Raw genomic sequence first — 26,511 nt, forward strand, 5'->3', positions numbered from 1 at the left:
ATCACCCAACGTCGGATGCTTCGCCTTGGGAAATGCCGATGCAGAATTCGGAATTTCGGAAGGTCGAGACTCGATCCGTCGAAGAATGGTCGGTGGGGCGAGCCAGATGGGAGCTTAAAGATGGGGAATCGGGATTGAGAGGGCGTACTGATCGAGTAGAAAAGACTTAAGTTTGAAACGGTGCTGACGGATGTCGTTCCTAGAGTCTCTCTAGGTCTAACTGCTATGGCGTGTTTAAAATCCTGATGGATGTCGTTTCTGCGATGGATTTTCAGCATTGGAATTCACGTTCGAGTGAAAGTATGCGCTGAAGACTTTCAAGCAGGCAAGCAAAACAAAGAACCTTGGAATTCGGTGATGGTAGCAGTTGCAGGAAGTGTATAAGCCAAGAGCTCTAGGCTCTGTGTGACAAGGAATCCGAAGGAGCATTTTTCGATCAGCAATGGAACTTCGAGAGGCTGCTAAAAACTAGGAATAGGAAGGGAAAGTTGAGGAATCAAAGTATCCAAGGGTGAAAAGCTAGACAGTTGGAAACCAGAGACATTGCATGTGAGCAGTGGCATCTTGTCATTGATCATATGAGGACCTTGGATGCTGAATCAAGATGCAACGGTTGAGACAGGGAGGGCGACGCCTCACCAAAACCTTGTAACGTATGCATGCATGCATCCGGTTGTTGTGGAGGAATCCAATTCTCCAAACCACACATTAACTACACGTTAGCCAATGTCTAGCTACAAGTTAACCATGGAGCAGGGCCGGTGGCGCCCACGATAAGGTCACACGATCAAGAGGACAGGCACATCAATGCACCCCTAGGTGCCCCCATTAGGATATCAACGGGGGTCTAAAAATGGCTCCCATGTGCCACTCCCGTTGATCGGCTACAAGCAGCCAGTCACCACCAACCATGGGAGGAGGTCAACAACTGAAGTTTTGAAAAGTTGAGAGAGTAAATGTGTGCAGAAGGACACAACAGACAGCTGCTAAAATGGGACACCCATAATCCATGTGAAGAAAACACGTGAACAAAATGACGACAATTTGGGATATCCAAGATGCACCTCCACCGTGCCCCTAGGATGCTACAGGATATGCGAGGGATACACTCCGGCCTTTGCATATGCGCAGGCTCTAAATTGACATAGTTTGAGACGACATACACTACATATGACACTACAATATGACACTACAAGAGTATTAAAATGGTCAAGGACTTTTTTTAAAACTCATGCACCCAACCATTTGGTGCGATCGAGGGGCTCAACCCTATGCCTACCAACAAGCTATTGGGGAGCAAATATGGGTCGTCGCCCTAGGCAAGCAACCCTACCACTGGGCTGATGGAGTGTCCTCAAATGGTTCAAGAACTGAGGTGTGCATGCTAATTGCACTACGAGAGTACTAGTGTGCATGTTTATTGTTTGTGTGATTTCTACTTTAGGCTAGGCTTTATGCTTCTCTTTAAATGCTTGGATACTTAACTTTGGACCATTTATTGTGCCCCACGGTTACATCTAAAAATATGTACCATATGATATGGGCTCAACATAAAAGGCATCTTAATCCAATATCATACAAATACACATGTAAAAGGAGCTTTTTAATTCATGAAATGAGAATTCAAACTTTTACAAAGGAAAAGTATGGGATTTGACCATCCCAATGAATGCAAGCCGGCCTTTTTATTTAATACAAGTAATGTAAGATCCATATGCAATTAAGAGTTTAAATCTAGGTTTAAACACATGTTGTATGAAAGTTTTTGTAATAATGCATCCCTTGGGTTTATATTATGGCTTGAAAAGAAGTTTGGACATGGGGACTTTGAATAGTCTCAAACTACTTCAAGTTGGACAAGAGGCATTTGGATCGGTGGCTCCATGAGTTCACTAAGACCTTGTTCAAGAACATGCAAAACCTTAATGAATAAAGTGGAACTCAAACTCAGTTTCCAAACCATGCATCCTTTACAAGAGTGAATACAAGAGCCTTCTAGTTAAGTGTTCAATGCCCTTGATTTTTTGGTAGTTCCCTTATGGCTTTTATCATATTGTAATTGGAATGAATTTTTAATTACCTTTGGTACATTGTGCATCTTGTGCATGCTCATTAGGTTGATGGGTTACCAATCCATTCCTGTGGGTGCATTGCCAAGACTCAAATTAGCATCTTGGCAAATTGAGACATTGCAAATAAATGCTTCTATTATTAAAGGTCTATGGCAAATGACTAAGAGATGACTAGCAACAAAAACGACGAGTGCCACCTCAACATTACATTACCAAGAGCACAATTTTTAGTCACTTTATAGTAGCTTTCCAATAATAATGCAATTCAAGTTGAGAGCTCGGGGGGATCACGAAATGAAATTTAAACCCCATATAGCACATGCGATCAAGGGGTATAAAAAAACCCCCTTAACTACGGATTTTCATAACCTACATAAACCCTTTCTGTAAATTTTGAGATGATTAAAGTATCCCTTATGTATTACTTTTTGAATTTAATACCCCCTTATGTATGTATATATTATGTAACTCCATAAAAATATTAAACCCTATCCATTGATCACACATGCTATCTTACATATTTCTAAGTGGCCCACTCGGGGTTGAGAATTTATCTTCTAACTTGTAGGAGGCTGTTGATCTGATATCTAGCAAATGCCTTTTCATCATTTCATGTGGATCAGTTGAGCTCTTAACTTGACTGTGGAGTTAAAATTTGCCCAAGATAATAGTTGATTCTAGTGCCACTTTTTGCTTGCAGTCATGACACTTGACCAATGCTACACACTTAGTAAATGTGCTCCTCACTCCAAGGCACTTCCATAAGTTCATGTTGTCTAGTACTTAGCATGTACCACACAACCTCGAAAGGTGCTCTTAAATTTGCACATAGTGGTAGTAATGAATCTTTGCTTGCAATAGCAACCCAATTTTGCTCATTTCATGTTGGCTTTGGGATGCCAAAAATTTGCTTTCGTCCTCAAAAGACAGCAAGTAACCAATATCCCATAAGCATTAATCTTCGTACCAAAAAAATAATTCTTGTTCTATTTACAATTTGCAAATCTTTGTGCAAAAGAAAATTCTTGTTCTAGTTACAATTTGCAAACCTCCCATCTAGAGTCCCCAAAAATTAATTTCAAAACTGACTTCCATAGAATTCTTGCTATTATGCACTACATCACCTTGGTCCTTCCATTGAATCTCCCCTGAATGTGCAAGGTAGCATTGGGTGATGCAATTGTTAGTTGAATGAACCACATAGGAAAAGTCAAAGGTTCTTCATGATGCAATCATTTCATAGTTAAGTGAGGATGGATCAACTTAGCTTAGAGGTTGTCACTGGAAATGCCTTTAAAGGTCTAATGTAAACCAACTTGAGTGGCTGATGGCCATCAACTTAAGTGAGGACACATCAACTAAGGTGCTTATAGGTTCTTCATGGTCTAATGTAAAACATAGCAAGTTGAGGATAGGTCGATCAAGGTTCATATCTAACTGTTTTGAGTACATTTCCCCATGGATGGAATCTTCCTCAGCCACAAGAAAGTGGAAAATTGTTATTATTAGTGAACGAGTCCACAAGGATTGGTGAATTTCAAGGAGCTCGTATTTTCAAGGCTAACCCCAAATTTTTATGGTGATATTGGTCTTGATAATAAGAGCTCTGGCTACTCTAGCTATGTAGTTTCGTCTTCGACAATAGGATAGATTATATACCTCCTAATTTCTCCTACATTTCCCATAGGAGATTGCAAAAACCTTTCAAGGATGCTAGCAGAGACCTTGTTCCCACATTTGCTCCTATTTAATAACTAGAAAATGCTTTGCGAATCTTTTGGGGAATGCGAGTATGCGGTGGTGCTAAGAGAAAACCTTTTTTCCAACCAACCAAAAGACACTCTCCAAGCTAGCCGTTTTTGCTTACCTAGCATTCTAAAGACGAGGAGAAATTTGAGCCGGAACTTTTCTCAATTTCAACCGATGCAAAATACACTATGAGGTGGGTTTTGCCTAACGCTAGTGCAAGTGAGCACTCTTACAGCTCGGTGATAAGAGGCCCAAGGAGCAATCAGGTGAAAAGGAAGAATTTTGGTTGAGACGTGAAGAAGAAAATGTCGGAGGTCACACAAACCTGCACATTTTTTTGCAAATTTATTTCACCTCAAAATTTTCGGAATTCAGCTTGGAGGTGTTTGAAATTTTCTTAAACATATTTTGTGTCAACACGGGTAAAAGCAGGCCATGTGGGCTGTTTCTGCTAAAAACTGCCAGCTACCATGGCTGTAGACTGCATGTGTGTGAGATCTTAAAGACGTTGTCTCCCCCTGTGGAAAAGCCTGGAGCTTGGGACAGTTGGGCAGGGGACACCACCCCTTGGGACAGTTGGACAGGGGACACCACCCCTCAGCCACAGCCTCACCCTCTCAGAGCTTGTCCTCCGCTGCTCAACTCCCTATATATCCATACTCCATGCCTCAAACTTCCCACATCCAATCCCTCTCAACTGCCTCCGAGCCTCCCCATCAGCTCTTTTGCAGCTTTCCCTTCTCTATATCGTCCATGGCTTCCTCCCTTCCTTTGCCTGTTGTCCTTCTCGCCGCTCTGCCCATCTTCTTCCCCTCCATCGCCCTTTCTGCCCACTACCAAGGCTCTTCATGGAGTGAAGCTCATGCCACTTTTTACGGTGGCAGCGACGCCTCTGGCACCATGGGTTCGTTTTCTATCCCCTTCTGAATCGGCCTCCCCCGTTTCCATGCTGCTCTTTCTATGTCTTTTGTGGCATTTTCTATGGTGCTGCCTGCTCTCAATTCAGTGTTTACTTACGTGCTAAGTTGTCGTACTGAATTCAGCAGCTAATTACATGTTTTCTACGGTGTGATGTGCGCCTCCCTTAGCCATCTAATTACCTGTTTGGGTTTATCGATTTCCTGCAGGTGGGGCTTGCGGTTACGGTGACCTCTACAGTTCCGGCTATGGCACTAGCACCGCCGCGCTGAGCACGGCTCTCTTCAACGGTGGCCTGTCTTGCGGAGCATGCTTTGAATTGAAATGCGCAGGGGACCCCGCGTGGTGCCTTCCTGGATCTGTTGTTGTAACCGCTACGAATTTCTGCCCGCCCAACAATGCCCTTCCCGACAACGACGGCGGTTGGTGTAATCCTCCACTCCAGCACTTCGACCTTGCCCAACCTGCATTTGAGCATATTGCAACGTACCAAGGTGGCATTGTTCCTGTACAGTACAGAAGGTTGGTCTCTCTCTCTCCCCTCTTTCCGGCCCTTCCCCAAATAAAACAAGTGTGTGAGCTTAATTTACGGTTCCGCAACTTCCGCTACTGCTGGGATGTTGTCTCTTGCTTTAAAGTAGTTACTCTTGTTGTCAAAACGGAGATTTTCATAATACTTACACTGCCTCATTCTCCTCACAGAATTCCATGCGCAAAGCAAGGAGGAATCCACTTCACCGTGAATGGCCATTCCTACTTCAATTTGGTACTTATCACGAATGTGGGCGGAGCGGGAGACGTACACGCTGTTTCCGTCAAAGGTTCTCAAACTGGATGGCAACCCATGTCCCGAAACTGGGGCCAAAACTGGCAGAGCAATGCGAACCTGAACGGACAATCTCTTTCATTCATGGTTACGACGGGCGATGGCAACACTGTTACGTCCTACAATGTAGCTCCTGCGTCTTGGCAATATGGGCAAACCTTTGTGGGAGAGCAGATGTAAAGCACTGTATTCTAAGCCACATCTTGTAAAAAGCAGCATATAAGGCAGCCACAAGAACCCAAAGGGACGGAAACTTCAGGGACCAACGAACTCTGAGTCAGCTAAGGAGAGGAATGGCGCAGAGGAGTTCTGTTTTTGCTGTAAGGGAGGCGTTGTAGTGAAGGGAAGGAGGTTAGACGTCGCGAACTCTGTGGTTTAGCTGTTTTTCCGTCAGCTCTAATTAGCAGAAGAGGTTGCAAAGATGCAACCCGCTGCTGAGCCGCTGTATATACATTTGCTTGAGCGCTCAGGCGAGGCGAGCTCAAATGCCGCCCATTCAACTCTCCACGTACTAGTAGTGTTGTTGCAGAGAATCTGCAAAACTAGTTTTGGAATTTCACCCGGTTTGTATATTCATGTCAGATAGAGCATCTATAACTATATATAAATATATATTTTAATGGAACGACACTCTTGTTTTTGGTATTCATAAGTGTTCCTCTTTGAAAGGTTTGCTTCAAAAATTGAAGAAAAGTGCTATTAAAAAGTTGCGGTTTTACTCTCTCTCTCTCTCTCTCTCTCAATCGTTCTCCTCTCTGCCTACTTTGTGTTTGTGTCTCGTGCTCGTCTCGTGGTATATAAGTCTATGAAATTCATTTTCTACTCTCCTTTGTTTTTGCCTTGCCTTCAACGCCTTTTGCTTGTGCATGTAGACTTGTGTCACTAGCATTTCCATCTTACCACATTTCTCTTAGAGATTGTTTCTTTCTCTCTTGTATAATTTCTTCCTCTCTGGGAGCACTACGTAAAAACCCCATATAGCACATGTGATAAGGGATATTATAAACCCCCCTACCTACGAATTTTTATAACCTATATGCACCCCTTCAGTAAATTTTACGATGATTAAGGTATCCCATATGCATGAAAATTCACTTTTCGAATTAAAAAACCCCTTATGTATGTAAATTTTCTATAACTCCATAAAAATATAAAACCCCTTCCATGCACGTGCTATATTACATATTTCTTAGTGACCCCCCAAGAGCGCTAACATAAAACACATGTTTCATTAGTTCTGGATACTATGCTCTTCTTTATATAGAGCCCAAATCCTTTCACTTAAAAAAGATTTATTTGAGAACATTACAACAATTCATAAAATTCAAAAGATGCAGATACGAACATTGTGCAAGAGTAGGGTCTACATTGCATGCTTCGTTGAATCAGGTCTCTGCATTCCCAATAAAGTTGTCAACCCAAAGCATGGCATCTGTCTCTCATTGCACCCGGTTGGCAAGGTCATCAAGACCTTCAAATTGCAAACTGCTCTTAGCATCATGAAGAATTCTCCTCTTCATAGTCATGACTCCGTCTAGACTAGATATGGTTGATTCCATCTCACTCTCCTCCATGTTGCACACCCTAACAAAAAAGGCACCCCAAATGCTTCTCACCACTCTCTTGGGCTCGCCCTTATTTAGCTCTTTCCCTACTTTTCGCTTAGTGCCAGTGGTTGAGGCCATGCTTGCGAGACGAGTAGATCTTACTATGTGTGTAGAAAGCTTTATCACTTGACACTAGCAAAGAGATGTATTTGCCACACAATAGTGAGCAGGCATGCATACACAATAACTCCCACCCTATGCATTCTTTATTTTTTTAATTACATGAAATGCAAATGAATTATCATGCATTGATGTAAAAGTTTGAAGATTTCCTAAAAGCTAATAACTTGCAATGCACAAATGATTATTTCAATGCATGCATGCAACAATTGCAAAGTAAATTCTTAAAAAATTTGACAAAACAATCCCCCAAGTTTACATGGAGATCCTAGGAAACCTAGATCTAGGTCGTGGTTCCAACTAGCCCCCCATTTTGTTGAGGACGCGTGACCAGGCTCAGACCAAGAACCACTTCGTGGACCAGGCCCCTCGGCCAAGACTTAGAAAAAGGAGGATTTTTACCTCTTCTCAATCCACTTTTAGTGAAAATGAGCCCAGTGGTTGGCATATATCTTGGGCCAATAGTATAACCGATGGTAATTTGTGTATTACCATAGGTAATCCTAGTACTTACAGTGGTAGTATGTCAATTACCACCGGTAGCAGCACGATTCCTCAGGGGAATACTGATATTACTAGTGTTAATAATATTATCGATAGTATTGTGTGTATTACCATTGGTAGTATTGATACTACTACCAGTATATATCCGGGTTCCAAGTCAAAGCCACCTTATAGCGCAAAGGTGTGATTGCACCGTGATTGCATGAAATACATCATCACGACATGTAATCACAAGAAAATTCATGTGATTACGTAAATATGCAATCCCAGGGCAACTCCATACCTTCCCTAGATCTATAAGAAGTTGTAGACCATTCATGTCAACCATGGATTTTCAATTGACTACCTAGTGTCATAATCTCCAGTTACATTTGAATCACTGTTAAGTATGCATCTGCAAGTCACCCCCTGGGAAAAATCAAGCCAGAACTCCTTCATGCAATGATCTTTATGTTTCTTTCCAAAAGCCCATAGGCTTTTTTCATAACCTTCTCAATTGCTATGGATGTTGTTAACCGATTGGTTAACAATATGCCACCGCTAGTTAATTGGTTAACAATATGCCACCGCTAGTTAGTTATGTGATTTGATGGGGATAGTGGCAAGTTCATAGAGCTAGGATTGTACCGTGGAGCTAGATGGGCCCAAGAGGATGGTAAAATAATGAGAAGGGAGAGTGGTATAAATAGATTAGGGTTGGCCCTCCCTTCAAAAGGTGGCATGTATAAAAGGCCAAGTTGTTGACTTTGGTCTTCATTGTTGTATGCACACGTTTGGAATACAAGCTCCCTCTTCTCTTTCAAGAGTGTCTTTGGGTGTTCTCTTGTTTCCTTTGTAGTGCCTTTGTGTTTGCCACTCCATCCCCCTTCACTCTCCTCTTCCCTTCTCCCCTCTCTTCTCCCTTCTCCCCCTTTCCTCTTTCTCTCATGGTGGAAACACATTGCAAAAATCTAGGAGCTGCTTGAGTGACACATGGAGATGGCTCGTGCTTTGCATTGCTCTCAGAAGGAGTACCTTGGAGTAGAGGCTCCATCGACATTCCTTCAAGATCCCCATGACATGTGAGTCCCCGTCGAGACTACACATTTTTGGCGTCGCTACTGGGGAGTTCAAGGTATGCTTTTGCATTGCACTTGCCTTCTCTCATCATCTACCCAATTTTAAACTTAACTTGGAGCTTTGATAGTGGAGTTGTAGGAGAGGAAAGTGAAGAAGTGTGTGTTTGGACAGAAAAAAGAAGAAACTGTCATTTTCTGTTGGAAAGCGTTTTGGATCATTTGAAGCTTGCTTTTTATGTTTTTTAGTGTTTTCAATTAGTAAGAAGATAGTTTGGAAGATTGATAAGGAGTGTATGGTGTAAAAACTCACAAAAAATGACCAAGAATGATAAATTGTGCTGAAAATGGACGTGGTTTTGAGTGTTGATAGTCTCCTCTTCAAGAAATCTCTCATTTTGCAATCAAATGTTGTTTCTCTTTCTTCTTTTTTACATTGGGTAGGTAGATTAGGTAGTTTAGCATCCCCTCATCACAAAAAAACATGAACAAAATCTTCCAAATCATCAAGAATAATCAAATACCAATTGGCAAAATTGCGTGTTCCTATCCCACAGGTCGTTGCCTTAGCTCTATCCCATTGGTCAAACATGTTTTGACCCAGTTCCATAAGGCTATCCTGCCGGTCGTTTCCTTAGCTCTATCCCCACGGTGCTATCCCATTAGTCAAACATGTGTTGACCTGGTTCCATAAGGCTATCCCGTCAGTCATTGCCTTAGCTCTATCCCCATGGGGTTGCCTTGGCTCTATTCCACCGGTCAAACAGGCATTTACTCATTGCTTTAACTCTATCCTGTCGGCTATTGCCTTAACTCTATCCTGTCGACTTGGCTCTTAAGATTAGGAAGAGTCCTACAAGCTCACCTTGAGCCTTAAGATAGTGCTTGAAATACCATCTTATTGACCTCCATACCTAGCTTGGCATCCTCAGGGTCAACAAGCTCAAAAGTCGGTTCTCACTCATTGCAAGAACCACCACCAGGTGAATTATCTAGCTCAAAAGCATCCCTGAGTCAAGATGGAGACATGGGTGAACCCTCCAATGCCTCAATAGCTGTGAACTCCATCCCCACTGATCTCCACTCTCCTACACCATCTATAGCAGCAACTACATTTAGGGAAACCTTTTCCAATATCATGGGAAGGTTTGGATTCATAGACCCAGTAGAGTGGCCAAACCCATTTGCTAGACAGCCTAGGGCAATGTCAGAGGCTCAAATGCCGGCCCAACCACAGATATCACAAGCAATACTCAGAGAACCAAGTCCCATGACACCTAATTGCAATCAACCCCTGTCGTACCAATTCTTTGATGATAGACAATCCAATGGGGATGGATCTAGACCCACATTCTCACAAGGGTCCCAAATGCTAGAGCAAAGGGCATAGAGGAGAAACCTTCACAGCCCACAATTATGACCCTCCACCTTAGAAGCCCCTATGATGCCTCCTTGGCAACAAAACATGGGAGATATTCCCTACCTAACAAGTGCCCCTTATAGGCCTATGCCTGCAGGGAACATACCACTCCCTAGAGGGCCTCCACTCCAACCTGTTAGGCCCAACCCGACCCAAGTGTTAGCATCATCACGAAAAAATGTTGGGAAAAGTGGGGAAGTCTGGACAGAGACAATACTTCCTTGGTAGTTAAATTAGCTGATAGAGGCATGGCTCATCCCATAGGAGTACTTAAGCACATTAAAATTAAAACCTTTGGTCTCACATATCAGGGGTTCTTGGCAGCAATAGATCTGCCAACTACTAAGGGTACTTAGAAGATGCACCTTGATGAACAACTTAACTTCATTACACCTTTTTACACCATAAGAGAGGTACTAACTATTCAAGTTGAACCTACAATTGCTAATGTTATTGATCCTAACAAGATAGGAATGACTCCATCTCAACTTTGGGTAGAGCTGACATCAACAGGTGCAACATGCCGAACATAGGCCATGGCAGATGGGCGAGCAGGCCACAACCTCATCTCCTAGGAGACATTAAAGCATCTTGGCCAGGTACACCTTGAAATAGGTGATTCTAAAATTCAATCTGAAGAGGATACCTCTATTAAGGTTATTGGTTCTTTAACGTTGAATGTTTCCTTGGACAATTACATTGCACCTTGCAAGTTTTTTGTAGCTCCTGCAGGTACCTCTATGGAATCCATCATTCTTGGTAAAAGCTGGATACAAGACACTTACAAAGGATTATTTGGTGATGAATCATCTCATCAAGATGCACCAATTGCTAGCCAAGGATCAACATCAACAACTACTTCCCACCTCCCCACATTAAAAAAGATGCCACCAAGGAAGAAGATAAAGACAAAAGGTAACCAAGCAAATATGTGTCCAAAAGGATCTATTGAAGGCTCAAGGATACTTTGAGGGTGAAATATATTTTTAGATTTCAAAGAAACCTCACATATGAAGCCACCCCCTCCTCTAAACATCAAGCCTCACCATTTCCATCCACCCCCTCATGTAAACAACAAACCTCAACATCAAAGAAGAAGACGATGCCATCCAACAAGGAAGGTACATTACCAATGGGTTCCTATAAGACTACTTGAGGCCCAAGGATAATACCTTGGAAACTCTTATATATGGGTACCCAAGCCTCACCAGAACAATCAACAGGCCATTTATGCTTGCCCTAAGCCTAAATGTGCACCATCTCCATCACAAAAGTAGGAGTGGAGCCCAAAATCTTTCAAAACAAAAGCATCAATGAGTGAAGATGCATCAGTAGTAGTCACACAAGAACCTACTCTACAAAGATGCTAAGAACAACGAGAATCTACTTGCAAGGACAAGGGAAAAGCACCAATGGAGGAGGATCATACTCAAAGGATTTCATCTACCTCCTCTTGAGTAGTTACACAAGAACCTGTCTCAAAAAGGAAGACATTAACACAAGAACATGCTGACAAAACATGTGTGCCTCAGGATCTATGGAGCACTCTAAGGTGGATGGAACCTATGTGGAAACATGATGAAGAGAGTGCTCATGACATGTATCTCAAGTCAATTAGGTTCCAAGATAGATTAGCTTGGACTCATAAAGAGAATCTTGAGATAGTGCAAAGTGCTTGATTGATATTACTTCAAATGAACCTCCCTTTTATAGGTGAGGGTACTTACATCCATTTGCTTGCTCACATGTGGGATATCTCCTCCATGCCATGTGGCAGCTTATCCTTTGCTCATACCTTTGCTCTACATGTGCTCATGGCACCACAACTCTCAACACCTCCCCTTGGTGCCATAATCCTTTGGCTACTGCAAGGTGGTCAGATGTGAGTTACATTCCATCACCTCCCCTTAGTGCTTGCATTGCTACTTAAGGTGGTCAAGTGTGGCTTTTACATGTCAATACCTCCCCTGGGTGCTTTCATAGCTACTCTCAGGTGGTCAGGCTTGATTTACAAAATATAGGCAAGGTTGGCAAGGTTTTTGTTTCTCAATACATTACATTGATGTCACCTTTTGGCTCATGGCTTGATGACGATGGTGTTTGCTTCTTTGCTTGACGTAGCTTCATGCATGATGCTTTGTTCTTCCATGTGCCTTAATGCTTTATGTGTGGATGCCATGCTTACTGCTATGGTCATCTCATGCACTTGTGCTTTTGGCATTCTTTCTGCATTCATGCGTTGCTTTTTCATTTGTTGCAAAGGTCTTACCAATTGATTTCTTTCAATATTGACAGTGTCTAATTGCATACAATGATTTTGACTTGACAGGCACGTAGAGCTTGAAAAGACGATCACTTTTCCTTTTTGGAGCGTGTCCAAATTCTTCCTGGATTGCAAGTTATGGCTTGTTGAAGCTTTTGTGAAGAAGAGGGGCCTTTGATGATGTGGCACAGGGATTCACATGCTCAATTCCATACTGTGCTTAGTAAGAGGCTGTGTGCTTAGAAGGCACTGCTGACTGTGCATGCTGATGTGGCTTAACTAGCCCTAACTTTAACCATAGTTACCCATTTGACCAAGGGTGAGCTAACCCTAGTGTGACTGGAAACTCAACCAAGGTTCACTGTAGTTAGATTAACTTAACCAAGGTTAGTTATTATCCTGCCACGTGTCAATCAAGGGAACCTTGGAGAAAGAGAAGATTTGCAGCTTCTTTGTAGAGGCGCGATGACGATGGTGATGGCGGTGGCATATGCTCTGGAGCTATTATCGTGAATGGGCTGCGTGTGCATATTGCGACAAAGCACAAAGCACATTGCTTGAAGGCTGGATCAAGAAACCGCGTCCACTTTGAAATTGCGCCTGTGAGCAGGAGAATCTTCCGTTGTTGGTTATGAGCCACCGTGGAGCAGGAGGTCCTGGAGAAGTATCATTGCTATTGCAGAAGGACCAGAAGGAGTCGGGACATAGATGGGCTCGGCTATGAAGCGAGTGAAGACTGTCGTTCAGTCGAGGATGGTCGGTACAGCCTATTGCAGGTCGTTGAGCCGTCCGTGGCGACTAGCTATTGAAGGAATGGAACCTATGTGGAAACATGATGAAGAGAGTGCTCATGACATGTATCTCAAGTCAATTAGGTTCCAAGATAGATTAGCTTGGACTCATAAAGAGAATCTTGAGATAGTGCAAAGTGCTTGATTGATATTACTTCAAATGAACCTCCCTTTTATAGGTGAGGGTACTTACATCCATTTGCTTGCTCACATGTGGGATATCTCCTCCATGCCATGTGGCAGCTTATCCTTTGCTCATACCTTTGCTCTACATGTGCTCATGGCACCACAACTCTCAACACATGCTCGATTGCAAGTCTATCAAAAGGCATGTCAATCTATTGCATCATCTTTAAGGCAACTGGCAATAACACAAGAACCTGTCTTGAAAAAGGAGACATTAACACAAGAACCTACCAAGACAAAAGATGAATCCATGTTGGGAGCCACACAAGAACCTTCCTTACTGAGAAATTTGGCATCTATCATCAGGGTAGCTATGCAAGAATCTGCCACACAAGTAATGCCCATCACAACAGAAGTCCCACAAGAACCTTCCAATGTGAACAATGGAATATCTTCACGTCTGATAACTTTCTCAGCTAAAACTTGGGCTCAACAAAAGTAAAAGATCTTTGAGACATTGTGATCCTAATCACATTTGATACATAGAACATATATCACTTTATTATGATGAGTATCATAGAAGTGGTACATGTGGGAGATCACAATGTTCAATGGTGCAACATTGACAACAAGAAACATGACAACGGTAGATTCGCAAGAACATGCTTCTAAAAATGGATTAGCTCCACAAAAACTTGCTACTACAACCAAAGATCTCAAAGAGCTTCAAGCAACGTGGCTACCAACGGGATGAAAATTGCTCGCCAACAAATATCTCCAGTGATGTCTTAGTGACTCTCCTTCGAAGTGATTATCAGACTTACATGAGTAGAGCCAAAACAAAACAAGGCATTGACTTATGCCTAAGTCAACATGGTCTTGAATTTGAATTCACACATGGAACAAAAAGTGGTTCTCCACAAGTAGCTTTCGAGGATGCATTCAACTCCAAGGTGAAGGTGATTGCACCAATATGGATTTGGATGAGTTTCTTATGACCCTCAAACCAAGTTTAAGGTGGTGCAAAGTATTGTGCCCATTGCATATGCTTTGCATTGTCGATAAAGCATAAACACCATTTTTTTCTTAGTGTCATGCACAACCATAAAAAAACATGATCGTAGGTGTGTCATTCAAACCAAGTACTTATCAGATGGGTCTCCACTTTTCACCCAAGTCAAGTTCAATTAGGTTAAGGTGTGCACAAAGTATTGTGCCCATTAGATATACTTTGCATGGTCGATCGCACATTATACACCGTTTTTTCCCTAGTGATATGCATATCTGTAAAAAAAACATGCTCTTAGGTGTGTTATCCGACCATGTACTTATCAGATGGGTGTGCCTCTTTGTAACAAAGTCAATACTACCTATGTTGAGGCACAGGAAAATTATTACTCCCATTGGATATGGTATGAATGGTCAATTGAGAATTAAATACTATTTTTGCCTTAGTGCCAAGCACATCCGTAAAAAAAACCCGTTCCTAGGTGTGTTATCCAATCAACTACTTATTGGATGGACATGCTAGTTTGCATGCAGCTCAATAACACCTATTTTAAGGAACGTGCAAAGTATTGTGCCCATTGGATATGCTTTGCATGGTATATCAAGCATTAAACATCATTTGTGCCTCAGTGTCATGCACAATGATAAAAAACCATGCTTTTAGGTGTGTTATCTGACCAAGTGCTTATCAGATGGGTGTATACCACCACTTTTGAGGTGCATGAAAAGTATTGTGCCCATCGAATATGCTTTTCATGGTTGAGGTAGCATTAAATACCATTTTTGCCTTAGTGTCATGCATAACCGTAAAAAAACACGGTCCTAGGTGTGTTATTCGAACAAGTGCTTATCGGATGGGGGCATATCTTTGCACACAAGTCAATACCACCTAGGTTGAGGTGCGTGCAAAGTCTTATGCCCATCGAGTAGGATTAGCATTGTAAATCGTGCATTATACACCATTTTCATCCTTGTGATATGCACTACTATCAAAAAACGCGCTCCTAGGTGTGTTATCCGAACAAGTACTTATGGCATGGGCATGTCACTTTGTATGAAACTCAACACGTTGAGTCATATGCAGAGTATTGTTCCCATCGGATATGCTTCGCATAGGCAATCATGCATTATACATCATTTTTGCCTTAGTGTCATACACAACCGTAAAAAAACACGGTCCTAGATGTGTTATTTGAACAAGTACTTATGGGATGGGCGTGCCACTTTGCATGTAAGTCAATTCCACCTAGTTTAAGGTTAGTGCAAAGTATTGTGGCCATCGGATATGCTTTGCATTGTCGATTAAGCAGAAAACACTATTTTTGCCTTAGTATGATGCACAACCATAAAGAAACACGGTCCTAGGTGTGTTGTTCAAACAAGTACTTATCGGATGGGGGCTCCACTTTGCATGCAAGTCAAGTTCAACTAGGTTGAGGTGCATGCAAAGTATTGTGCCCATTGTATAAGCTTTTCATGGTCGATCACACATTATACACTGTTTTCTCCCCAGTGTTATGCACATCCATAAAAAAACATGCTCTTAGGTGTCTTCTCCGACCAAGTACTTATGAGATGGGTGTGCATCTTTGCAAACAAGTCAATATCACCTAGGTTGAGGTACAGGTAGAGTATTGTGCCCATTGGATATGCATTGCATGGTCAATTGAGCATTAAATCCCGTTTTTGCCATAGTCTCAAGCACACCTAGGATCGTGTAAGAATAAAACACTGTTTTTGCCTTAGTGTGATGCACAGCCATAAAAAAACACGGTCCTAGGTGTGTTATTCAAATAAGTACTTATCATATGGGGGCTCCACTTTGCACCCAAATCAAGTTAAACTAGGTTGAGGTGCATCCAAATTATTTTTCCCATCGGACATGATTTGCATGGTTGACCATGCATTATGCACTGTTTTTTCCTTAGTGTTATGCACATTCGTAAAAAAACACGCTCTTAGGTATGTTATCCAACCAAGTACTTATCGGATGGGTGTGCATCTTTGCAAACAAATCAATGCCACCTAGGTTGAGGTGCAAGTAAAGTATTATGCCCATCGAATATGCATTGCATGGTCTATTGAGCATTAAATACCATTTTTGCCTTAGTGTCACGCACATTCATAAAAAACACGCTCCTACATGTGTTATCCAATCAAGTACTTATTGGATGGACACACGACTTTGTATGCAACTCAATAATACCTAGATTAAGGTGCATGCAAAGTATTGTACCCATCGGATATGATTTGAATAGTATATCATGCATTAAACACCATTTGTGCCTCAATGTCATGCATAACCATAAAAAAACACGCTTTTAGGTGTGTTATCCGACCAAGTGCTTATCGGATGGGTGTACCACTTTGCATGCAACTCAACATCACCTTGGTGGAGGCTCATGCAAAGTATTATGCCCATCAGATATGCTTTGCATGGTCGAGGGAGCATTAAATACCATTTTTGCTTTAGTGTCATGTACAACTGTCCAAAAACATGGTCCTAGGTGTGTTATTCGATCAAGTGCTTATCGGATGGGGGCATGTCTTTGCACACAAGTCAATACCACCTAGGTTTAGGTGCACATAAAGTATTGTGCCCATCAGATATGCTTTGCATTGTCAATCATGCATTATACACCATTTTCATCCTTGTGTTATGCACTACCATAAAAAAATGCACTCCTAGGTGTGTTATCCGAACAAGTACTTATGGTATGGGCATGTCACTTTGCATGCAACTCAATATCACATAGTTTGAGGCATATGCAAATTATTGTGCCCATCGGATATGATTTGCATAGGCAATCATGCATTATACACCGTTTTTGCCTTAGTGTCATGCACAACCATAAAAAAACAAGGTCCCAAAATGACTATCGGCATTCCGAGTAATGTTGGAGTATTCGATAGCATGTGACAATGCCTTGCACTTCAGCAGGCCCAAAGGACCTCGAGGAGAAAATTTGTTGTGAAAGACCACGATAAGCTCTACGACTTTGCCAAGGTAATGGGCTAAAGAATGATCTTGCCCAAATGCGCTGCGAACATTACCCCATCGAGATGAGTATTCATCAAGCTCAAACGCATCCTGCAACAATTCAACAAACATTAGAAGACTGACAAAACAAATTATACTGAAAGAACATCAAAATAAAAAATATTGTTTGAACTTACCACTACAGTGTCGTTGGCTTCTATCCCTTCCTCATTTGCAATGTCGATGGAACCAGGTGCTGTGTGATGTTCCATTTGGGAGATGGATGCTTTCTCTTGACCTGTGTTGGAGGTGGAAGCTTCAGCATGAGAGGGTTGTGCATCGTATACGCACATGTCTGCATCCCTCATTGAAACTAGCATCGTGAAGAGAAAGTCTTCCATTGTCTAGTCTTCGGTACCTAAAGCCCCGAGATCTTTGACACTTGTGTCAACATCGAACCCCGATAGAACTCTGAGTGCCTCATCCTCTCATAGTCCAAAAAGAATCTCTCTGTCATGGAGGAATACATACTATTCTCCATCAATGATGAGGGGGAACAAGGAGTGTAGGTTAGCAATCTCCGATGTAGATTCTTGCTCTACTGGGGGCTCTTGAAGTGGGCTCAATTCTTGAGCTGCTTCCATCTCCTCTGTTGGATTGTCAAGACTCTCTTCCATGTACATGTCCGAGTCTAGTCTAGGGACCTAACCAGATCAACAACTCTACTAGAGGGGGTGCTAGATGATGAGGCTTCTTCCTCTGAATTTTCATCTTGGAGAAACAAGATGAATGTCATCTCCCATGAAAGGAATTGGGTGCCTGTATTTCCTATGATCCCCGCATCTAGGATGTCTTGAACTTCGACTGTCCTAAACCCTTCGTCTGTAAGGTTGTCACAAAAGCGAGCCAAGCGCTTTACAACCTTGGGTTCCTCTATGAATAGATACTTTATGTAATCTATGGGAACCCATCTCTTTGAAGAGTGGTCAAGTGTATAAGCAAAATTCGAGAAATTATCTTGCATGTAGAATGTGATGTAAAAAGGGCTCTTACCCCTTAATATATATCAAAACCCTAAAAATTTAAAATTCCCAAATTTTTGAAAAACATGTACCATGAACTGAAAGGAGAAAACATTAAAACAAATAACATTTTAATTTGATTATCCATCATCTTTTGAAGCAATAACTTGAATTTGACAAATAAAAAAATAAATGCTACACTAGTCAAACACATTGTTAGCAATCTTTAAAGTTGCAGGAGGAATGAAATTGGCACTATGCATGCACCTCTCCACACGGCGGCTGATCTTACCACCATTTAAGATAAAGTAGAAGGACTCTAACATGCCATCCTCCATGACCAATAGGTTTTCTCGCACATCCCTTAGAGTCCATTGCGATGTGACATTCACATTCTTGACATCTCCCTCTTCAACATCAATAGACAAACTTACCCTCGTATTGTCTTCATCATTAGAGTCTAGGGAAGCCACCAGCTTTGTACTCTTCTAGTGCCTGTACTAGAAAGCTAAATACAACATTTGGCGTGACAAATGGTATCTAATAACCACATTGTCTTTACATGCATGACATTGAAACACATCACCCTTTTGGTTGCTTGACCTGGTTCCCCAATTCATCCCAAGTAAATCTTCAAGAGCATTTTTATCTACATGCTTGCAAGATCACATAGTTTTTGTTCTATGCATATGTATATTATGAAATAAAGAAGCAAAAATGTGCAGAGGCATAAACCAAGATAACTTTGCCCATTTGCATCCAAATGTAAACTTCATGGTCATGCCCACATCCTTTGCAATCTTGTCCTTGTACGATTGCAATGTCTTGGAGTCCACATTGTTGCAATCCATGTCTTGAAGTTGTGGTGATGCAATGGTTTGCAGATGGCCATAGCTTGATGATGTCGTTGGAGTGATGTATGTTGTATTATACCAATACACATTCTTCATTCGTAAGGAGGCCAACTTCTCTCGGGCATGCATTTGCTTACCTAGATCCTCATGAATCGCAGGTGAACTTGCCTATGAATGATTTAACTAATTCCCACTCCTCGAAGCCCAAAGGGAAAACATCTACCACCATGAATAAGAGCTCTTAGAAACCAAATACAAACTTTCCAAATGGACTCATTACACTTACAGGTGAAAAAGGTACATAGATAGAAAGGCTCATAGTGTGATGGTATCCTAGATTGATTAAATGATAGAGGAAGCCGCATATCTTTTCCCATGTAAACATGTTCACTTTTTCATGCCATCCTTTCTTCCCAAACTTGAACTTCAAGATGCGCTCCTTTCACTCATCCAAGATGTCACCTCTCTTGCTCTTGGGAAGCTTATGTGGACCTTTGACCAATCCTTTCATCACTATCTAGTCATTTAAGCTATAGGTGTAAGGGATCCACTCATCCAATGCATTTTTGGTGTTCAGGAAGACACAAGAGGTCACAGCATTGCATGGTCTTGTAGCCTTTCTCCTCACCATGCTTGGAAAGGTTGCAACATCAAGAATGGGACTCCTACATAGGGCAATGTAGCTCCAACAGAGGCACAAAAGAGGGAGAAGGAGAGGGACAGAGCAACAGCAACAGAGCATTAGGGGAGAATTGGAGTCTCAAAAGGGCCTCATAAGGAATGGATTAGTCCTAATGAAAGGGCCAGGGTAGGTCCCAAAAAGTCCTAGCCTCCCCTCACCTAGGTGGTTAAGCCCACAAGTGACCCCAACTCTTACAGCTCTTACATAACTCTTACTCCTAAGTGGGAACCAAAAAACTCAAAATTTAAAAATTGAAATTTTGAATTGCCTCAGTCCTTCTCTCTCCTCCCTCCCTCCCTCCCCCTCCCTCACTCCCCCTCCTCACTCCCTCCTCCCCCTCCCTCCTCCTCCCCTCCCTCCCTCCCTCCCCCCCCCTCCCCTCTCCTCCCCTCCCCCTCCTCACTCCCTCCTCCCTCTCCCTCCCTCCCTCCCTCCTCCACGCCTGCTCCTTCTGCCCTCCCCCTCCCTCCCTCCTCCACGGCTGCTCCTCCTGCCCTCCCCCTCCCTCCTCCTCCACTGCTGCTCCTCCTCCCCCCTCCCTCCTGCTCCTCCCTCCTCCCTCCTTCCTCCTCCACACCTACTCCTCCTCACCCTCCACACTTGTTGGTCTGCCCCCCTTTCCTCCTCTTCAACTACTGGTTCTCCCTTCTCCATCCCTCCTCCTCCTCGTCCTCCCTCTTCCTGCGTGCTGCTCCTTCAAGCCTGATCTCCACACCTTCTCCTTCTCTACACTCCTTTAGTAATGGCACCATTCGAGGACGTCTCCAACAAGTACCAGGTTCACTTAGTTGGAGGCTGAATATGCAAGCACACATAGTCTAGGATTGAGGAGAGCTTCCAAAATCCACAGTCTTCATTCGCAAGGAAAGAAGCATCTCGACCTTTGGGTAGAAGGATCCTTGTATCCTTTAGATCTTGCCAACCAAAAGAGCCCTCCTTTCCATACAATGCATGAGCTAGTTCGGTTTGGTGGAAATGGACATGCGAGGTTGCTTGGTTATTGCAATTAGTTAAACAATGCTCTGTCAATGGCTATGCAAGCAAGCAAGATGCACAAAGCCCAAGCAGAGATGCTAGCACATTTAGGAAATAGCACCATTGTTGCAATGCATAACTCTATGAAGGATCTTCAAAGGGAGAACCAGGTTTATGATAAAGCTAAAGCATTGGACTTGGAGCAACATAAATTAGAAGAGTCACTCTGTAAGCTAGCTGAGTCTAAAAAAGGCTTGGAAATATCTATATACAATCGAGTACGACAAGCCGTAGAGAAGGAATGAGAGAAGGCAGAAGAATGAGTGCAAAAGATGAAAGAAAAACCTTTGGGATTAAAGGAGAGGAAAAGAAGGTGCTAGAAAGAGGAGAGTCTGGGCTACAAGGTTGGTTATCAAATGTTCCAATGAGATTACACTCTTTCATGCTACACTGTCTTGTGACTAAGTTTTTATTGTGTTCGGTGATGAAGGACTTCAAGGATATTGTGGATGCAAAGGAGATGCTTGCAGCTTGTGATATTGCCAGTGTAAGTCATGAAGCTTACACATTTGTTTTCAAAATTTTCAAGTCTGCTATTTTGGGAAAGTATAAGAAGTCTATAGTGCCCCTACCCACACCTTGGTTTATGAGACGTGCACGGCGAGAAACAAACCAATGTGCAAGAGAAATGCTTGGAGGGTACCATTGCGTAAGGGGCACAATGACTTGGAAGAGTAAAAAGAAATCTGGCTTGCAAACCTTTGAGATGAATGCTTTCAACAATGTCTACTTAGATGTTAAGAAACTACAACAAGAAATGGTCAAATTCTATGGCATAAGAGAAGATGGTAAGAGGAAATCCATTATAGCATTGCACTTTACTTACTTCATTTCCTATATCATGTTTATCCTAATGATTTTTCTCTTTTGTTGTACAGATTGCAATGGAAAGCTCATATTTGTCATCAAAATGGATGAAGCTTAATTGGTGAAAGAAAACAAGTTAGAGAGAGTCAGCATCTGCATTATGAATAAAGCCTTAGCCTTTGTTCAAGGGGATGAAGAAGTAGAGCAAGATTTCTCAATGCAATCAGAGAAAGATATATGGTGGCTTGCAACATTTGAGACTCCAAAAGAGTGCCATGAGACATTGAAGTGGGTTCTAGATAGAACAGGAATCCCATCGACCATCCGAAGACAAGAGGAAGGGCAAACATTGATAGTCGATGGCCATGGAAACTTTCAAGTTGAATGGCATCTTGCTGGTGATTTGAAAACCCTCAAGTGCTTGCATGGTTGTGATATAGGGGCAAATGTAATGAACACATGCCTTTATTGCATGTGTTCGCAATGTAAGCAAAAGGCTGGCTTAAAATGGGAGAATGGCATTCTATCTTGTAGCCAAACGCAAGCTCCGAATCACGACAAGAAGGATCCAAAGTGGGATCCCATCTTGCACATCCCACTTGAGAGAGTACACATATGTAGTTTGTTGAGAGTTGTGGTGCCATGAGCACATGTAGAGCAAAGGTTTGAGCAAAGGACAAGCTGCCACATGGCATGGAGGAGATATCCCACATGTGATCAAGCAAATGGATGTAAGTACCCTCACCTATAAAAGGGAGGTTCATTTGAAGGAATATCAATGAAGCAGTTTGCACTATCTCAAGATTCTCTTTATGAGTCCAAGCTAATCTATCTTGGAACCTAATTGACTTGAGATACATGTTATGAGCACTCTCTTCATCATGTTTCCAAATAGGTTCCATCCACCTTAGAGCACTCCATAGATCCTGAGGCACACATGTTTTGTCATGGTATCAGAGCATAGGTTTAGCTCTCCTAGTTCAGCTCATTAGTAGTTCACTAGGATTGCTTCCATTCCTAGATTAGTTGTAGGCATGCCTTAGGAGCTCATGTTTTTCTCCTAGGTTAGTTTTAGTTTTAGATTGAAAACAAATTTCTGTCCCTAGAGAGAGAAAAGTTCCGTCCATTGTTTCCTTCCATTGCATTTGAGAATTCCGTTCATTGCATTTCTTATGTGAGAGAGATAGCTTCAGTTGAGAGAGAGAGATACAGCTTCATTATGAGAGAAAGAGACTAGTCTATACCTTCTAATCTCTACAATATAGCCTAGTGTCCTATATCCACCTCTCAACAGAGCTCAAAGCAAGGCAAGGGCGGGCTGCATACTACAAAGCCTTCAACAGCCAAAGCAGCCCATAGCACCATATCTTCAACAACAATAGCCATCACCTTCTTCAACACTGTATCGGGGCTCTCTTTATTGCTTATCAATAGCTTGCAGCTCAGATAGAGTGCCTAGGGAAGAAGCAAGGTGGCCAGCAAGCTTTGCTTGGTTAAACTTGAGGCGAGGGACACGGTCGGAGGTGAAGTCGCAGGCGATGCCATTCCACGAGCAGCGGTTGGGAGAGGAGGCTTTCCAGTAGGAGATCATTGCCACCTTGCACTGAAGTATCATCTCGATGCCAGCCTCTACAATGCCTTCTTACAAGGCAGCTCCCGACAGCACATTCGGATCTGCAGCACAAGCGCCACCCACGGTCTCTTCACCTTTGGCCGTCCAGGGCGACCAGTACTCACAGCTCTAATCTCAGCCTGTAAATGAGCAGCATCAACGAGTCTCATAGCAGACCTCAGACTCGACTAACGCTGCCTTGCCAAATGACGCCAATGAATCTGTCTATAGCGCAACTCCATACGCTGTAGCCATGACCTCTCTAGCCTTCATTGCCAACGCCAAGCTCCAGAGCGTCGCCTCCACCGGTTGACATCGTTGATCGACTAAGGCCACTCAGCGCATCAGTTGATCGTCTACGCACTCAGCAACCAGTAGCCATGCAAGCCCCGAAAGCTCTGCGTCTTCTAGAAGACCTCGCCATTGCATGGATCGAGAGAATTCCTCTGTCTGCTTTGGAATACAGCGGAATGCCGCCATCGCCATCACTGTAGATCTAACTCCAAGTGGTAGTTAGGTTACTTTGTCTAAGTCTAGTTTTGAATCTGACACGTGGCAAGATAAAAACTAACCATGGTTGAGTGTCTATAACCTTGGTTGAGTCCATCTGGTTATGTTAACTCACCAGTCAAGTTTTTCAAGCTGGGTTAAGTCAATGGTTTAGTCAACACAGGGCCACCTGCCCAAGCCACATCATCAAAGGCCCCTCCTCTTCACAAAAGCTTCAACAAGCCATAACTTCCAATCTAGGAAGAATTTGTACACGCTCCAAAAAGGAAAAGTGATTGTCTTTCTGAGCTCTATGTGCCTGTCAGATTAGAATCATTGTATGCAATTAGACACTGCCAATATTGAAAGAAATCAATTGGTAAGACCTTTGTAACAATTGGAAAAGCAAAGCATGAATGCAAACATCGATGTAAAAAGCAAGCCGAAAGCACGTGTATGAGATGACCATAGCCCGAAACATGGCATCCACACACAAAGCATCAAGGCACATGGAAGAACAAAGCATCATGCAGGTAGCTACACCAAACAAAGAAGCAAACGAGTCTTCATCAAGCCATGAGCCAGAAGGTGACATCAATGGAATGCATTGAAAAGCAAAAACCTTGCCAACCTTGCCTATGTTTTGTAATCAAACCTGACCACCTAAGAGTAGCTATGAAAGCACCCAGGGGAGGTATTGACATGTAAAAGCCACACTTGACCACCTTTAGTAGCAGGCTTGCACTAAGGGGAGGTGATGGAATGTAACTCACATCTGACCACCTTGCAGTAGCCAAAGGATCATGGCACCAAGGGGAGGTGTTGAGAGTTGTGGTGCCATGAGCACATGTAGAGCAAAGGTATGAGCAAAGGACAAGCTGCCACATGGCATGGAGGAGATATCCCACATGTGAGCAAGCAAATGGATGTAAGTACCCTCACCTATAAAAGGGAGGTTCATTTGAAGGAATATCAATGAAGCACTTTGCACTATCTCAAGATTCTCTTTATGAGTCCAAGCTAATCTATCTTGGAACCTAATTGACTTGAGATACATGTTATGAGCACTCTCTTCATCATGTTTCCACATAGGCTCCATCCACCTTAGAGCGCTCCATAGATCCTGAGTGACAAAGTGAGGATCCTACTCTCCTAGTCACTAAGACAACATCCTAATACAACACTAATCTACGGAGGATGCAACCTAAGTGCAAGCATGATGAAGAGAGTGCTCATGACATGTATCTCAAGTCAATTAGGTTCCAAGATAGATTAATTTGGACTCATAAAGAGAATCTTGAGATAGTGCAAAGTGCTTGATTGATATTCCTTCAAATGAACCTCCCTTTTATAGGTGAGGGTACTTACATCCATTTGCTTGCTCACATGTGGGATATCTCCTCCATGCCATGTGGCAGCTTACCCTTTGCTCATACCTTTGCTCTACATGTGCTCATGGCACCATATCTCTCAACACCTCCCCTTGGTGCCATGATTCTTTGGCTACTGCAAGGTGGTCAGATGTGAGTTACATTCCATCACCTCCCCTTAGTGCTTGCATTGCTACTTAAGGTGGTCAAGTGTGGCTTTTACATGTCAATACCTCCCCTGGGTGCTTTCATAGCTACTCTCAGGTGGTCAGGCTTGATTTACAAAATATAGGCAAGGTTGGCAAGGTTTTTGTTTCTCAATACATTACATTGATGTCACCTTTTGGCTCATGGCTTGATGACGATGGTGTTTGCTTCTTTGCTTGACGTAGCTTCATGCATGATGCTTTGTTCTTCCATGTGCCTTAATGCTTTATGTGTGGATGCCATGCTTACTGCTATGGTCATCTCATGCACTTGTGCTTTTGGCATTCTTTCTGCATTCATGCGTTGCTTTTTCATTTGTTGCAAAGGTCTTACCAATTGATTTCTTTCAATATTGACAGTGTCTAATTGCATACAATGATTTTGACTTGACAAGCACGTAGAGCTTGAAAAGACGATCACTTTTCCTTTTTGGAGCGTGTCCAAATTCTTCCTGGATTGCAAGTTATGGCTTGTTGAAGATTTTGTGAAGAAGAGGGGCCTTTGATGATGTGGCACAAAGATTCACATGTTGAATTCAAACTGTGCTTAACAAGAGGCTGTGTGCTTAGAAGGCACTTTAACTAACCTTGAACTTAATCCAACCATGGGTTAGTGTGGGTTGCGTTGACCAGACTTGGGTTTACTTAACCATTGACCAAGCTAAGTTACATTTAACCATAGCTACATCTTATCTTGCCACGTGTCTTCTCCATCAACTGCCACGTGTCTTTTTGGTAGAGAACTTTGGAGAAAGAAGTAAGAAGATCTTTGAAGCTTCTGCGACAATGGCGACGAAGAGCAGTTGGAGGCCGAGCTGAAGTTGCTGCTTGAGCGTTGGTCGACAAATCTTCGAAGCAGCAGTGCTAGCATTGGATAAGCTGGTGAGGTGTCGTGAGGCTTCTCATCGATGGCGTGTAGAGGGCGCCGTTCTTCATTGCGGGATGGAGAGCCAGGTAGCCGAGTCAACTAGAGCATCTGTGGCAGTATCGCAAAG

At 42.7% G+C, this 26,511-nt stretch overlaps 1 protein-coding gene across 1 annotated transcript; it reads left to right on the plus strand.

Annotated features, from left to right (window-relative positions):
- The first annotated feature begins 4,513 nt into the window (after positions 1-4,513).
- Positions 4,514-6,148, plus strand: LOC147897430 (expansin-A10-like). Its single transcript, XM_087380208.1, has 3 exons — positions 4,514-4,725; positions 4,949-5,261; positions 5,442-6,148. The coding sequence occupies exons 1-3, from the start codon at positions 4,575-4,577 to the stop codon at positions 5,743-5,745; spliced, it is 768 nt and encodes a 255-aa protein (XP_087236334.1). The 5' UTR covers positions 4,514-4,574; the 3' UTR covers positions 5,746-6,148.
- Positions 6,149-26,511: the final 20,363 nt, after the last annotated feature.

Source organism: Dipteris shenzhenensis, chromosome 10 (genome assembly GCF_047967505.1).
Source record: "Dipteris shenzhenensis isolate YYH24624 ecotype China chromosome 10, Dip_SZ_1.0, whole genome shotgun sequence".
In the NCBI taxonomy this organism is placed as follows: Eukaryota; Viridiplantae; Streptophyta; class Polypodiopsida; order Gleicheniales; family Dipteridaceae; genus Dipteris; species Dipteris shenzhenensis.

What these genes read in the sequence shown, in the direction of transcription:
- LOC147897430 (XM_087380208.1), top strand. Translation starts at nt 4,575, where the DNA reads ATGGCTTCCTCCCTTCCTTTGCCTGTTGTCCTTCTCGCCGCTCTGCCC. An exon ending in CGACGCCTCTGGCACCATGG is followed by an intron (nt 4,726 to 4,948) that starts GTTCGTTTTCTA and finishes GATTTCCTGCAG; the next exon opens with GTGGGGCTTGCGGTTACGGT. An exon ending in GTTCCTGTACAGTACAGAAG is followed by an intron (nt 5,262 to 5,441) that starts GTTGGTCTCTCT and finishes TTCTCCTCACAG; the next exon opens with AATTCCATGCGCAAAGCAAG.